Consider the following 13,036-nt stretch of genomic DNA (forward strand, 5'->3'; position numbering starts at 1 on the left):
GTTTCTGCAGCAGTGATGTGATGTTGCGCTGAAGGAGGAAGGAGTTACCGCCGGTGTGAAGGCACACGCGACGACATGCTGCACTTCCGGTGAGGTTTTCAGAATTAAATCGTTTTTTGTGGAAAAAGCACATATGATTTGATTTTGATTTTTGATTTATTTAAGTGTCATGCACTTCTTTTTGTGCCCAGCCCGCATGGGCTTACAAGACACTCATTATAATACATTCAAAGATAGCTTTGGCGTGTCGTTTTGGAGGATAGCGAAAGAAAATTACCAAACAAAACAAACAAAGAAGAAGAAAACAAAACAAAACAAAACAAAGCAAAAACAAGCAAACAGAGCACAACAGATCAGGAATAAACAAACAAGCTTATAAATATTGAAACTATATTAAAAACGTATATTAAACTTTAAAGCTTCTAAATTTCTTTTCACTCTATATATTTATCTGCAAACACAAACTCGCCATTCAAGGAATGATTAACATTTTTTGGGGAGTATGCTAATAGACAGACGAGGCCACGCCCCTTCAGGTGGACCCTGTAGTGATGTCACCAACATGGCCGCCAAACTCTGCACAGAAAAGGTGCTTAAAAAGATTAATGTCACAATAAATCTGCTCATATTGACAACTGCAGTTATGTGAAAGGAGAGTTGGTCAGTGTTGTGAGCTGCTGATATACAAGACTGACTTTACAAGTTTAAGGTACGGGTTTAGGTGAGCGTTCAACGAGATGACGTCACTAACAAGACAGATGGCTGGATGTCTTTTTCTAATTAGCCTACGTATTTTCACAGTCTTATATTTCATTAGTTTTACCACATTACCACATTTACCACATTGACTCTATTGACTTGGAAAATTAGCTTTTAAAATGACAAACATATGTGTGATTCATGGCACAATTCAAACAACTGTGCTACTCAGAGCTTAAAAGATATTTTGCTGAACAATAATGTTTACTGCAATTTGCGGATCATAACAGTGCCATGCTGTTTTATTAAAACAGTGAACTTCATTTCGTGAAAAGCCACAAGTATGATCACAAGTTTTGGCCCTGAGTTTTGGCCTTTTCGGAGAAAAATGTTGTGTCTTCTGAAATGCATCCACCGTATACATCATGCCAAACTAAACAAATGCTTTCCTCGTTCTGTCCGGCTTCATTTTTTGTAGTTTGAGTGTGCATTTGGGTGGATTTCTATGGATTAACCTCTGATTTTAAACTTTGCTCACTTTCACATTTGTCACAGGTCCCTACAAACAATGCTCTTATTTTGAAGGCTGTTGTGCCGCGTTTCCGGTTTGTCTTCGCCTCCTGTCCAGCTGTCTCTCTGTGACTTCACATCGTCACAGTTACCTCCACTGTCCCACTCACTCTTTTGAAGTCACGGCGGGGACTGACCGTCCTCTCCCGCCGTGTCTCCCCCCGGTGTGGAGAGAGGAGGTGCGGGCTGCTTTCATCCCCGCAGACCCCGGCGGAGCGGGACGTCGTGCTGCGCCGCAGTCATCCAGCCGGAGATGAGATTAAGTTTCTGGGGGCTGATGGCAATCGCGTCCCCCGGAGAAAAGCTGGTACCCATTAAAGATCATTTCAAAGGTTTGGGGAGGTGGAGAGACACTGAAACGGCGACAGTTCAGTGCAGTTCCTGTGTTTTGACATCCCATTTCCATTAAGGATGAAGAATGATTTTTATATTCTATATCTTTATATTTTATATATATATACAACCTGTGTTCCTCTAGGACATTTGGCCCATATGTGATCATTAGGTTTGGGTTATTTTATCAACTTATTTACCACAATAATCTCATATTCCTGCAAAACTGCAAAATGTAAATACTTTCAAGACATTTTTTCCACTATTTCCATAAAAGAAGAGAAAACACATGACAACAGATCTAAATTATTTCATTTTGGTCCAGTGCAAACAACTTTTGCAAGAAATAAGTACGTTTTACTATCTCTATCAGCCTTTATAGGTTTATCATGTGCTTTGAAGTACTTCCCCTTTTGTGTTTTTATACAAAACTAGACTGATTTGCTTTCCAATGATATATAATCCATCAGAACTTTTTCATAAACTGATAAAGATCTTTTGCATTTGTTTACTTTTGCCTTAAGCGTGTTCCCTGTTGCATAAAAGCTCTGTTGCATAAAAACGGTCCCAGTGGCAGCTAAGATTGACCATAATCTAGCAAAATTAAGGCTAAACCAGCGGCCATTTCCCTTTAACTCCTCCAGGTGCAGTGATAATACCAACAGTTCCTGTGTCCATAATCTCTCCGGCCTGCAGATGTAGATCACTGATCAAAGGCTGAAACAGCTTCATCACACATCAAAGAAAGGGGTTTCTGTGCAGGTTAGTGTCACTGGGTTACATTTACACTCAAACCAAATGATTTACCGGACAAAATTACAGATCACCAAACAGTCTCAGCTCTAAAATCCTCTGAGCTTTAAAAAAACACAACACAAACATCAAACTTGGATCTGTTTTTCCTCTTTCTTTGGATAACAGAGCCTTCAAACCCAGGCTCAGTGCTAATAGCTCCAGTTTGACCCAGTCCACCACATATTAGTCTCCAGACCAGCCTGAGATGATAAAGCTACTAATTACTTGTTTTCCTAAAGGCTTCAAAACTGTTATTTTACTGTCGGCTGTAATTGTAGCAGCAGGCTGGTATTAGGGCTCAGATAGGGATCGTGGCGGGCTGATAAAAAGCAGCTGAGGGTCAGGTATCTTACAGCGCCGCTCCTGCTGGTCCTCATTCAGAGGTTGGGACCTCATTTGCTGGGTCAAGGCTTTCAGCAGTGGGCTCGGATTAACAGAGGGCTGAGAAAGCACACAGGAATTCCACATTTACCACGCCGCTGCCATGTTTAGATGTCTTGATAAGAACATCGCAGATCGTCTTGTATGCTGCAGGAGGGAGTCGCTGGTGGTAGAGGCAGAAACACAGGAAGCACTTTTACTCATACAGTGCTGACACAGTGTGATGGATGGTTTTAAGTATCTTAGTTAAGGACTTGCAGGAAAGTCTGAAATGTCTATATCTGTAAGATTACTGTTGTTTAACATGAATTTCTCTGCCTGTAGTTTAGCATTTGTAGCATAAAAGTTAAGTTGGTAGTGTCGTATCCATGTAGCTTCATTTAAAGGTCCTTTACTTTCATTTAGGGTGTCTACTGGAAAATATTTACATGCTTTAATATTCAGAAAACACAGTATTTTTCTCTTACTGTCCATTTCTGCTGCACCTCTATTTATTCTTTGTCTGAATTCTCTGTTTTAGCTCCTGTCTTTTAAAGACCCCCATCTGGAAAAGCACAGTCCCGTCTGATTGGTCAGCTCTCACAGGCCTGAGCAGACACCGCCCACTGTGTTTCCTCATCAGTCGGCAAGAACTTTTGGGTTCATGGCTGAGATTGTATTGAGCGCTGAGCTGAAGTCAACAAACTGCTGTTGTTATCTTCGAGGTGAACGAAGACTGAGTGGAGGGCAGTGGATACGGCATCCTCTGTGGATCTTTTGGTTCTGAAAGCATACCGGTGAGGGTCCAGGCTGGTCGGGATGTTGGAGAACCAGTTTTTTGAAGTGCTTTATGAAAGTGCCATACCAAATCACTGCAATAACCCTTTAAATCACAGCTAACCTAAAAAACATGCGTCTGTGTTTTTGAAATTTGCATGTTACATTTAAATCTGTGCAGCATGCATTTAAAAGCGTGAGATTTATAATGTAGTATATATAGTTTGTAGTTAAAGTTGATATATGCAAACACATTTGTTTCCTCTGGACTGTTTTTGCATTAGCTTGCACATGTGCATCCAGTCCTCCTGCTCCTCTCGTGGCCTACAGGGCTTAGCCAGGACCATGCCCGTGTGTGCCAGGTCTCTGCAGGGAGCTCAGGCTTACTGTTGGTCTGATGGAGATTAGAGCCGCGTGTTTTACCTGAGAGGGGCTCTGGAGTATGTTGGAGTCAGTTAAGTGAGATAGACCCGCAGAGAACTGAGCATGTAATGTTCACCGTGCATTAAAGCCTGTCATAAGCTGATCTGTAGTTATGCGGAGCGCGTAAGGCTTAATAATGCAAACACACTAAGAGGATCGGCGCTGGTGAGTAGATCCATAAAAATAGAAACAATCCTTAGAAGAAGCCGGCGCCTCAGTCTCATCCCTCCAACAGCACAACCTGCAGCTTTCATAGTTGTCAAGGTAAATATTTTACACTTCTTTTCACTTTGGCACAATTCAGTCTTTGCTCTTTAACAGTCAACTTGGAGAAGCTATTTCTTCCCTCATAGCATCAAATACAGTTATATCTTTGAGTACGATTGATTTTGGGACATATGCACGTGTTTTCAGTAAAAATTAATGAAAGAAATTATGTGGGCAGATTCTGACTTTGGTTCATGTGACTCTGTTTTTTCTTTCTTTTAATTTTGTTGACACACAGACATGTGATGTATATTATAAGAGTTGCAGAGTGTTGCTGAACCTTTACAGGTGCTTTAACAAGAGTAATTCAAGTTATTTACTCAGGAAAGGTTGAAGAAGTCAATTGAGCTTTAGTGTTTAGTAAAAAAAGAGGCACACTGAAAAAATTCAAACTCAGAATTTTAATATTTACAATATTAATAATAATACCAACTCAAATCATGTTCCATAACTGAATAAACAAGCTGCTCTCAGAGGTAATTAAGGTCCAGAACACTGTTTGAAGCTAGAAAGGTGGCAGGGTCCGCCACATGTAAACAAAGTAAAACAATATGAAGTTGCCCTTTAAGGTCAGTTTGTTTATTCAGTTTATTCAGTCATGAAATCAAAGAGAGTTTGTTTATTTAGTTTGTTTAGACATTAAAAAAATTTAGTCAATGAAGCTCTTTCTCTTCTGAATAAGATGTCTTCCTCAAAACTACATGGTGCACCTTTAACTCAGAAATATTAATAATTCAATTTCAGCTCAACTGTGTTACTGTTATTATCCTCGTTATGTAATGTGATTAGTGTTCTGCAGTTAATGGGGATCTCTTGACATAGTCATGTTTATTTGTCTAGACACTCATGTGATGTTTCGTCATAATGAATAAACATTTTCGTCCTCTGGGATTTCGTTTCTCTGAACGTTGTGGTCAACTTTGAGGGGCGTCTAAATGAAAACAGTTGAGAAATGGCACCACCTTGTGGCTGCTGAGGTAGCATGCAACTAAAATCCAAGCATGTTTTTAAAGGACAACTCCACCAATTTGACACATTATAGTGTGTTTACAGGTCTTAGGGTCTCGCCTCCCAGATGTCACACAGTGGCTAAGTTGCATTGTGGGTAATGTAGGTGCCAGGTCTTGAAAAGGAAAGAAAGATTGCACTGATTAAAAAGGACTTTCTTTCAAAAGCTGGAGCCTACATTACTGGAGGCAATTTATCTGATTACATGCAGCTTCCTCTGGAGCCACAACAGGCTTTATGCTACTTTTTCACATATGCAGTAGTACTCCCCCAAATACACTTTAATGTGTACAATTGGTGAAGTTTCCCTTATTTTAAAACAGCGCAGTCAAGATGTAGGGAGAAGTTAAGAGTGTTGTGTTCAGATGGTGAAGAACTGACGCTGTATGTTACCTCCATCACAGAATAACGATTCAGTTCTGCTCTCTATACAGAGCTGAAGACAGAATGAGGAGGCTGCTTATTCAAATTCTTTGCATCGCCGAAGTCCTGCTTTGTGCTGCCGACTCTCCACAGCTAAGCGAGGACACGCTGAAAAGTGAGGCCTTCATTAGTAGAAAACACTTTTCTCACTGATAGTGGCTGCAGAACTGAGTAACAGCATAACTCACTGATGTGCACAGAGCTGTCTGCAGCGGGAGAGCAGTTTGTCGATGAGGAGATAAAGCGGGCGTTGCTCGGGGTGAAGCGGGTGAAGGAAATGATGGAGAAGAAAGAGGAGAAGCACAGACACCTCATGGACACCCTGAGACACAGCAGCGACAAGAAGAAGGTATAACTTGTGTTTCTGTCATTGTCATGTAAATGTATTATATCTATCTAAGGATGGGTCCATCCTAAAATGAAAATTCAGAAAGAAAACTTCACCTGACTTTCCATCAGCATGGGGGTGAGTAGATAATGACTGAATTTTCATTTTTGGGTGAACTCTTCCTTTAAGTCTTTCGTCTCTATAGCTTCCAAGAAAACACCAGATGATCCGTCAGAGAGTGGGGAAGGAAGCGAACATGACTAAATGCAACATGAACATTTCTGTCACGTTAGGTAGATCGTCATCGGCAAGACAACAACTCCCATGATCCCATGCTCCTTCACAACATCATCAAACTCCGTCTTTTGTTACATTCTGTGCATTTAAACACTCACTTTTCACAGAATTTGACCATTATAGTGGAGCTGTTAGTTACTTCCCAGTCTCTGTGCTTTATTCTGAAGCCCATCACATGTTTTCTGCCTCATACAGACAAAACCACACAGAGAAATCTCGAAGCAGACAGTGAATAATGCATGTGGGAGTGAGGCTGGTTCAGGGAGTCAGGGTGTAGTTTTACTGCCGTCAGGATAAATGAACTGTCTGTGGATTAATCTCTTTTTTTTTTTTCTCAAAATAAAACACCAGGGCTGGAAACCACATCTCATCCTGTCTGGCTTATTAAGAGGTGGTGTATCTGTGACAGAATTGTCTGTTTTCTTCAGGGGGCGATGCAGCTGGCCCGGGAAACGGAGCAGAAACTGGAGGAGGCTGAGCAGCAGTGTCAAGATTTAACCAGATCTTCCTTTGAGGAATGTCGACCCTGTCTTGAAGATACTTGTAAGGCCTACTTTACCTCTACGTGTCGCCGTGGCTTCGCCTCTTTCACATTCAAGGTTTGACCTCAACGCTTTCCTGTTATAACTGACCCAGATCTTCAAATGAGAGATAAGAGTGATGACTGATTATGGTTCTTCTCTCTGCAGGTGGAGGAGTTTTTCAGGAAAATGGCTGCCCAGCTGGACGCCACAGAGCAGGTTTACAATCAAAACGAGGAGGACGTGACTCGTACCGTCCCACCTGAGGTCACAGAGGGCGAAGCAGCAGATCTGGAGCTGCTGCAGGCGGACGCGTCGTTCGGCCAGCTGCTGTCGAACATCAGCTGGCTGCACAACCACAGCATCACTCTGTTCAAGAAGATGCAGCAGGTGTACGGGCCTTCCTTCTTGGTGGCCTTCAGCACAGAGCTGCAACCGAGCCCGCTGTCGGCTGTGCAGGGCAGCTCGAGTCCCGGCTTCTTCTGGACGGCGGGTCTGGATCACATCGTTGATTCTGTGTATGACTTCGGGAGGAATGTGCTGCAAGAGTTCAGCTCCACTGTGGTGGATGTATTTGAGGAGGTACAAGAAGCTGAGGAGGAGTATTTCCAGCAAGCAAGCAGAGGTATCCGAGCACTATATTTAGATTCACTTCATTGACTCCCATGATAACTACTGTAACATCTGCTTTTTGCATGTTTATCTACAAAGACACAGGCTCACTCTCTGCTTTGGAACAATACCAGAACCGACATCTGTGCAGGCGACTCCGCAGACAAGCGTCAGAGTGCTGGAAGCTGCAAAGTTTGTGCGAGACGTGTGAAGATTATCTGTTAAAAGGTAAATTACTGGCACAGTTAGTTTAGTGGGAATGATTAGTTCCATTTCTAGTTAGCTGCTCATCTCACACACTCACACTGTACAGATATGCAAAAATGTTCCTATCTGGACCTTAAATGCAAATTCTGACCCAAATAATTAGCTTTATACCTAGAGGGACAATTAAAAATGGTCTAATTAAAATAGTTTAGTTTTATTCCAAAGAGGAGAGAAAATAAAAGTCTCCTGATATTCTTGTACAGTTTTTCTGTTCCTGGCTTCACCGCGCACATCTGTATCATTCGTGTTTACAGAGTGTCCCCGAGTCCAGCAGCTGCACTCTGAGATGGAGGAGATGCACATGCTGCTCAACGCCTCCCGTCAGCAGTACGACGACAGGCTGCAGCTGGTTCACAGACACACAGCCGACACACAGAGGTGGCTCGGCAACATGGACAACAAGTACGGCTGGATCAGCCAGCTGTCCAACAGCACCGTGGGCCCACACATCTTCAGTGTGATCACAGTATGTTTGTAGCAACGTTGAATCAGTCCGATTTTAGTCATGCATTTCTCTTTGGAGAAGGATTACTCACCTGCAACACGTCAATTTCTTTTCCACAGAACATTAGAAATAATCCTGTTACTTGAAAATAGATAAAAGACTTAGTCTCTGAAATTAATTAACAAGGTTTAAATTGAAACTCCACAGCCAGACCCCCTCCTGTTTAATGAAAGTGTACCTGACTGTGTGTATGATAGCCTAAAATTATTATTTTAAATCTAATTTTCCAGGTGAATCCACATCAACAGATGAAGAACATCAGACTTAAAGCTGACAGCATCGTGATTGTAACCTTACTGGACTCTGCCCCGATAACTGTCTCAGTCCCTGCAGCGCTGGATGTTGATGATCCCGCTTTCATCCAGTACGCGGCTCAGGAGGCTCTGGCTCTCCATAAACGGCAGATAAGAGGTATTGATCCTGGCACTGTTGTGGCTTAGTTAATTATTTGGCTCCCAGCATCATCATCTGGCAGAGCTCCAAATTGAATCTGAGCAAAATTAATTGTGATGGTTTGAAAGCGCCAACTTTACGCCATGATGACAAATCCCTGTGCATCTCCTCTAATTTAATTTTATCCTGAGAGAAACAATGCAAATTGGATGATGTGTAATAATCCAAAATGATGAGGTAACAAAGAGGCAATCATACATTTCACACTTCATTTGCCATGTAGTAAAATATTAATCTGAATGAAGTGTATTACTGGTATGTGTTGACATGGGAATATTTGTTTGACTGTGTTTTATGTTTTTTCTTAACACAGGGACGGAATAATGTGAACACCATTCAAACATTCGGATGCTGAATCAAGAGTCTTGTACCATTGTTCTTGAACATTGGAGCTGATCTTTGTAAAACTTGAAATCCATATAGACCTCTAAACCTTTACATACACATCTCATATTCATATTATTCATGTATGTTTATTCTTAGGGTTTTAAATGTCTCTGCAATAAAACTGTATACACTCTGCTCTGCTGTTTTGTGTTAAGGTCATCCTACAAATCAACACACAAACAAACCCTCTTTTGGATGTAATATTTGCACATTTTGTAAAGATGATTACCTTTTCTGCAGCATTTCTTCAGTTTGGGAACAATCTGTATGTATGGTTGCACAAAAAACAAAACCATGACTTTGAAATAATATAAGCAATATAATATTGTTTTTTTTCTTCTTCTTGTGCATGACAAAAAGGCTAAAAACAGTTCTGCTAATAACATGTTATTTTATTTTATTTACATTGAGGCAGGTTGAAATGACTCTCTCTCACTGAGTCAAACAAAGTTCAGTGTTGTGCTGATTGTTTTATTTTTTTGCTATATTTGTTATATTGTTAATGTAGTCAGTTAATAATAGTGATCTTATTGTCCTGTATTTTGGTGATCTATTCTCTTCATATCTGTTGTTTAAGACAGAAAAAATATACAAATTAGCTCAGCAGACAGTTACAATATAAAAAGGCATTTTATATGTAAATGCATCAATAATAATAATAATAATAACACATTTAAATCATAATCTAATAGTATAATAATGTAACAATGACAGAGCCCATAGCTGCATAGTTAGTAGCCTACTTTTACTTTTGTACTTTAATCATATGTTCTTTATTTATTTATCTACTTCTTCCTAAGTAAGAATTTAAATGTAGTTTTAACATTATAGAATTGCGTCTTTTACAAATGTAAAGTAAAAGGCCTCAATACTATCTGTTTATTTAATTGCTTAATTATTTATTTCTTACTATATTTTAATTATTATTTGCTCATTTACCTGTGGATCTGATCGGTGAAGGAAAGTACGGCAACAAAGAGGTTTGAGTTTTGCGTGAAGACAGGCGGAAGTAAAGCGCGCGTTTTTTTGTTGTCTTTTTCAAAAGGCGCGCGTTTCTCCAGTTCTCGCGAGATTTTTGGTCAACCAGAAAGCAGTCCTCAAAAACACCCGGGAATAACTCACGGCTGAGACTCAACAACACACCAGCTCATTCCTCTCTGAACTTGTCTCCACTTTAAAAAAATAATGCCCGCCACTTCGGAAATACACACCGAGGAGACGCCCAGAGAGAGCCATGAAGTGCCGGCGCCGGAGAAGAAGAACTTCGGTGTTCTGTGCGATGAACGCGGGTATTTGGACCAGATCGAGTACATCATGCAGCACGGCCGCAGGAAGGGAGACCGAACCGGGACAGGAGTCCTGTCAGTGTTCGGTGCTCAGGCCAGATACAGCCTGCGAGGTCTGGTGGTTTTCACTTTGTCTGCTATTTAATCTGTTTTAATGTTAATGTGGAGAAATCTGGTAGCAAACCGTGATAGAGGAAGTATGCATGTACACTTAAAAGTAATAGAAATACTCAAAAAAAGAGGGAAAGTACCTGATAATATTTAATTAAACTGGTTGTGTCATAAATAATATTGGATTATAATTGTTTATGCAGTAATGGGTGTAAATGAGCGCGCACTTTAAAACGTTAACAAACATAAAGTGTGACACAATAAACCAAAGGCTTACAACTACCAGGGGATGGAAAACTCATTCGCCTCATCACATTGACGTTACTGTACCTCTTTCACGTTTTTCTTCCTCTTCTTTCCTTCCTTTCCTTCCCTGGCCGCCGGATGCTTTCAGTCTTTTGGACTTTGTGATTCTGCTGGAGTAAGAAATTCAATATATCAGTATTTCTGCATGGAGCAGTTTAAAAAAACCAAACAAATATGAACTGGAAATATTAAATCAAAGGTTTCAGTCAGAGGTGTTTTGTTATCAGCATTATGCATGTTTTGCTGATGAGGAACAACAACAAAAAACAATACATTGTTTGTCCAGCAGGGAGCACTCAACTGTATTTTTAATAACCAAAAATAGCTGATCTTTCCTAATCATATGTGTTGATCAGATACCTCAGATATCAAGCTCAGTGTTAATGAAACAGAAAAAAATCAAAGATCAAGTATCTGTCAGGCTATAAAATGTACTTTCATCTGGAAACAACTTGCTCTAATTAATTATTTTATCATTAATTTCAAATAACCTGTTCCTGTTGTTTGTTTGTAGATCAGTTTCCACTGCTGACGACCAAGAGAGTGTTTTGGAAAGGGATCCTTGAAGAACTGCTTTGGTTTATCAAGGTGAGGATGATAAGACAGGACTCTTTCTTCTTATCTTTCAAAGGGTGAATTAACCCAATGTTTGCTTTTTTTAATTCTCATTTGCCTCTTGTAGTATATAGCCATAGATATACTGTAGTTTTGCGTTTGATTGTGCTTATCTGGACAAAAAGGAACCATTATTTAACTGAATTGCTGTTTGATTTTTCTTAATTGTGTGGTTGCAGGGGTCAACAAACGCCAAAGAGCTCTCGGAGAAAGGAGTGAAGATTTGGGAAGCCAACGGTTCTCGGGACTTCCTGGACGGTCTTGGGTTCACGGACAGAGAGGAAGGCGACCTTGGGCCTGTGTATGGCTTCCAGTGGAGGCACTACGGTGCAGAGTACACAAACATGCATGCAGGTACATTATGTCACAGCCACACCCAGTCTACTGTACATTGTTTGTGTGTGAGGAGTTATCTCCAGTCTCCATTTCTCTTTAATCTTGAGGTAACTAAAAGTGGATTTAGTTGTACGATCAAAGTCATTTGGCAAAGCCATTGGCTGGATCATCATGCAGACAATTAAGCACACAAAGTATTATTGAACATTTTTAAAGTTCTTTAAATGGATCCTACTGTATATGGTATATATGGTAGCAAGATTACTGTGCCTCAGATCTTAAATGATCTTTTTAAACATTTTTATTATCAATTCCTTCGACAGATTACACAGGACAAGGAGTTGACCAGCTGCAGAAGGTCATCGACACCATCAAGAAGAACCCAGAGGACAGACGGATCATCATGTGTGCTTGGAACCCAAAAGGTGAAGCACGAGCAAAGTTCACTTCAGAACTGAACTGCTCTTGAGCTCTTTGAATCTGTTTACAGTGATGATCTGGCATTTTAAATCTGTCTGATGTTGTTGCAGACCTGCCCCACATGGCTCTTCCCCCCTGCCACGCCCTGTGTCAGTTCTACGTGTGCGACGGCGAGCTGTCGTGTCAGCTGTACCAACGCTCGGGTGATATGGGCCTCGGGGTGCCGTTCAACATTGCCAGCTATGCACTTCTTACCTACATGATCGCACACATCACAGGACTCAAGGTAAGAGCACCGTGCTTCTGTCAAAACTCTGAGTATTATTGCGGGTTTCATCACCTCACGTCTTTCTTTTTTTTTTTACTCTGTCAGCCTGGCGACTTCGTTCACACTCTGGGAGACGCTCACATCTACGTCAACCACATCGAACCCCTCAAAGTACAGGTGGGTCAGTCGAAGACACGTTGTCTTGTCTCCATGTTCGCCGATTGATTTCAAACTTAACACAAGCTCATCTGTCTGAATGTGCAGCTTCAGAGGGAGATCCGGCCCTTCCCCACACTGAAGATCAAGAGACAGGTGGAGAGTATCGATGATTTCCGTGCAGATGACTTTGAGATCTGCGACTACAACCCTCATCCCACCATTAAGATGCAGATGGCCGTGTAGAAAAACTGACGACTGATAAATATTGTGTGTGTGGAAAATACTTTACAGAATCTATCGTCACATTGCTCTACAGGTACTGAATCCTATGTACTGTATCCTATGTGTCTTTCATTCCCATTTTCTTTGGTCAATTAATCCAAGTTGCAAAAACGAGGTCAGAGAGTTATTTTATTTTGTGAGCTGTCAGTGAGTTCTTACGAAAAGTATTTTCTAAATGATATTTGTAAATAAAGAGTTTTCATTTGTATCAGCTTGATTTGTACAGAA

The 13,036-nt window shown here is 40.9% G+C and overlaps 2 protein-coding genes across 3 annotated transcripts; both read left to right on the top strand.

Moving 5' to 3' along the window:
- Positions 1 to 1,458: 1,458 nt before the first annotated feature.
- LOC311249247 (clusterin-like protein 1) lies at positions 1,459 to 9,071 on the top strand. The gene is made up of 10 exons (XM_084340135.1): positions 1,459 to 1,576; positions 2,247 to 2,364; positions 5,667 to 5,770; positions 5,856 to 6,004; positions 6,709 to 6,879; positions 6,970 to 7,426; positions 7,513 to 7,641; positions 7,935 to 8,146; positions 8,416 to 8,596; positions 8,952 to 9,071. Exons 3-10 carry the CDS (start codon positions 5,680 to 5,682, stop codon positions 8,960 to 8,962), a joined length of 1,401 nt encoding a protein of 466 aa, XP_084196261.1. The 5' UTR covers positions 1,459 to 1,576; positions 2,247 to 2,364; positions 5,667 to 5,679; the 3' UTR covers positions 8,963 to 9,071.
- A 1,023-nt stretch (positions 9,072 to 10,094) lies between these two features.
- Positions 10,095 to 13,019, top strand: tyms (thymidylate synthetase). 2 transcript variants are annotated; one of them, XM_084341099.1, is made up of 7 exons: positions 10,098 to 10,424; positions 11,243 to 11,316; positions 11,523 to 11,697; positions 12,003 to 12,104; positions 12,210 to 12,385; positions 12,473 to 12,544; positions 12,632 to 13,019. In XM_084341099.1, exons 1-7 carry the CDS (start codon positions 10,211 to 10,213, stop codon positions 12,767 to 12,769), a joined length of 951 nt encoding a protein of 316 aa, XP_084197225.1. In that variant the 5' UTR covers positions 10,098 to 10,210; the 3' UTR covers positions 12,770 to 13,019. The 2 variants fall into 2 exon arrangements, with proteins under 2 accessions (XP_084197224.1, XP_084197225.1); XM_084341098.1 differs by having other exon boundaries at positions 10,095 to 10,424; positions 12,210 to 12,544.
- The last annotated feature ends 17 nt before the right edge of the window (positions 13,020 to 13,036 follow it).

Source organism: Pagrus pagrus (assembly GCF_965226575.1).
Source record: "Pagrus pagrus genome assembly, chromosome: 20".
NCBI lineage: Eukaryota > Metazoa > Chordata > Actinopteri > Spariformes > Sparidae > Pagrus > Pagrus pagrus.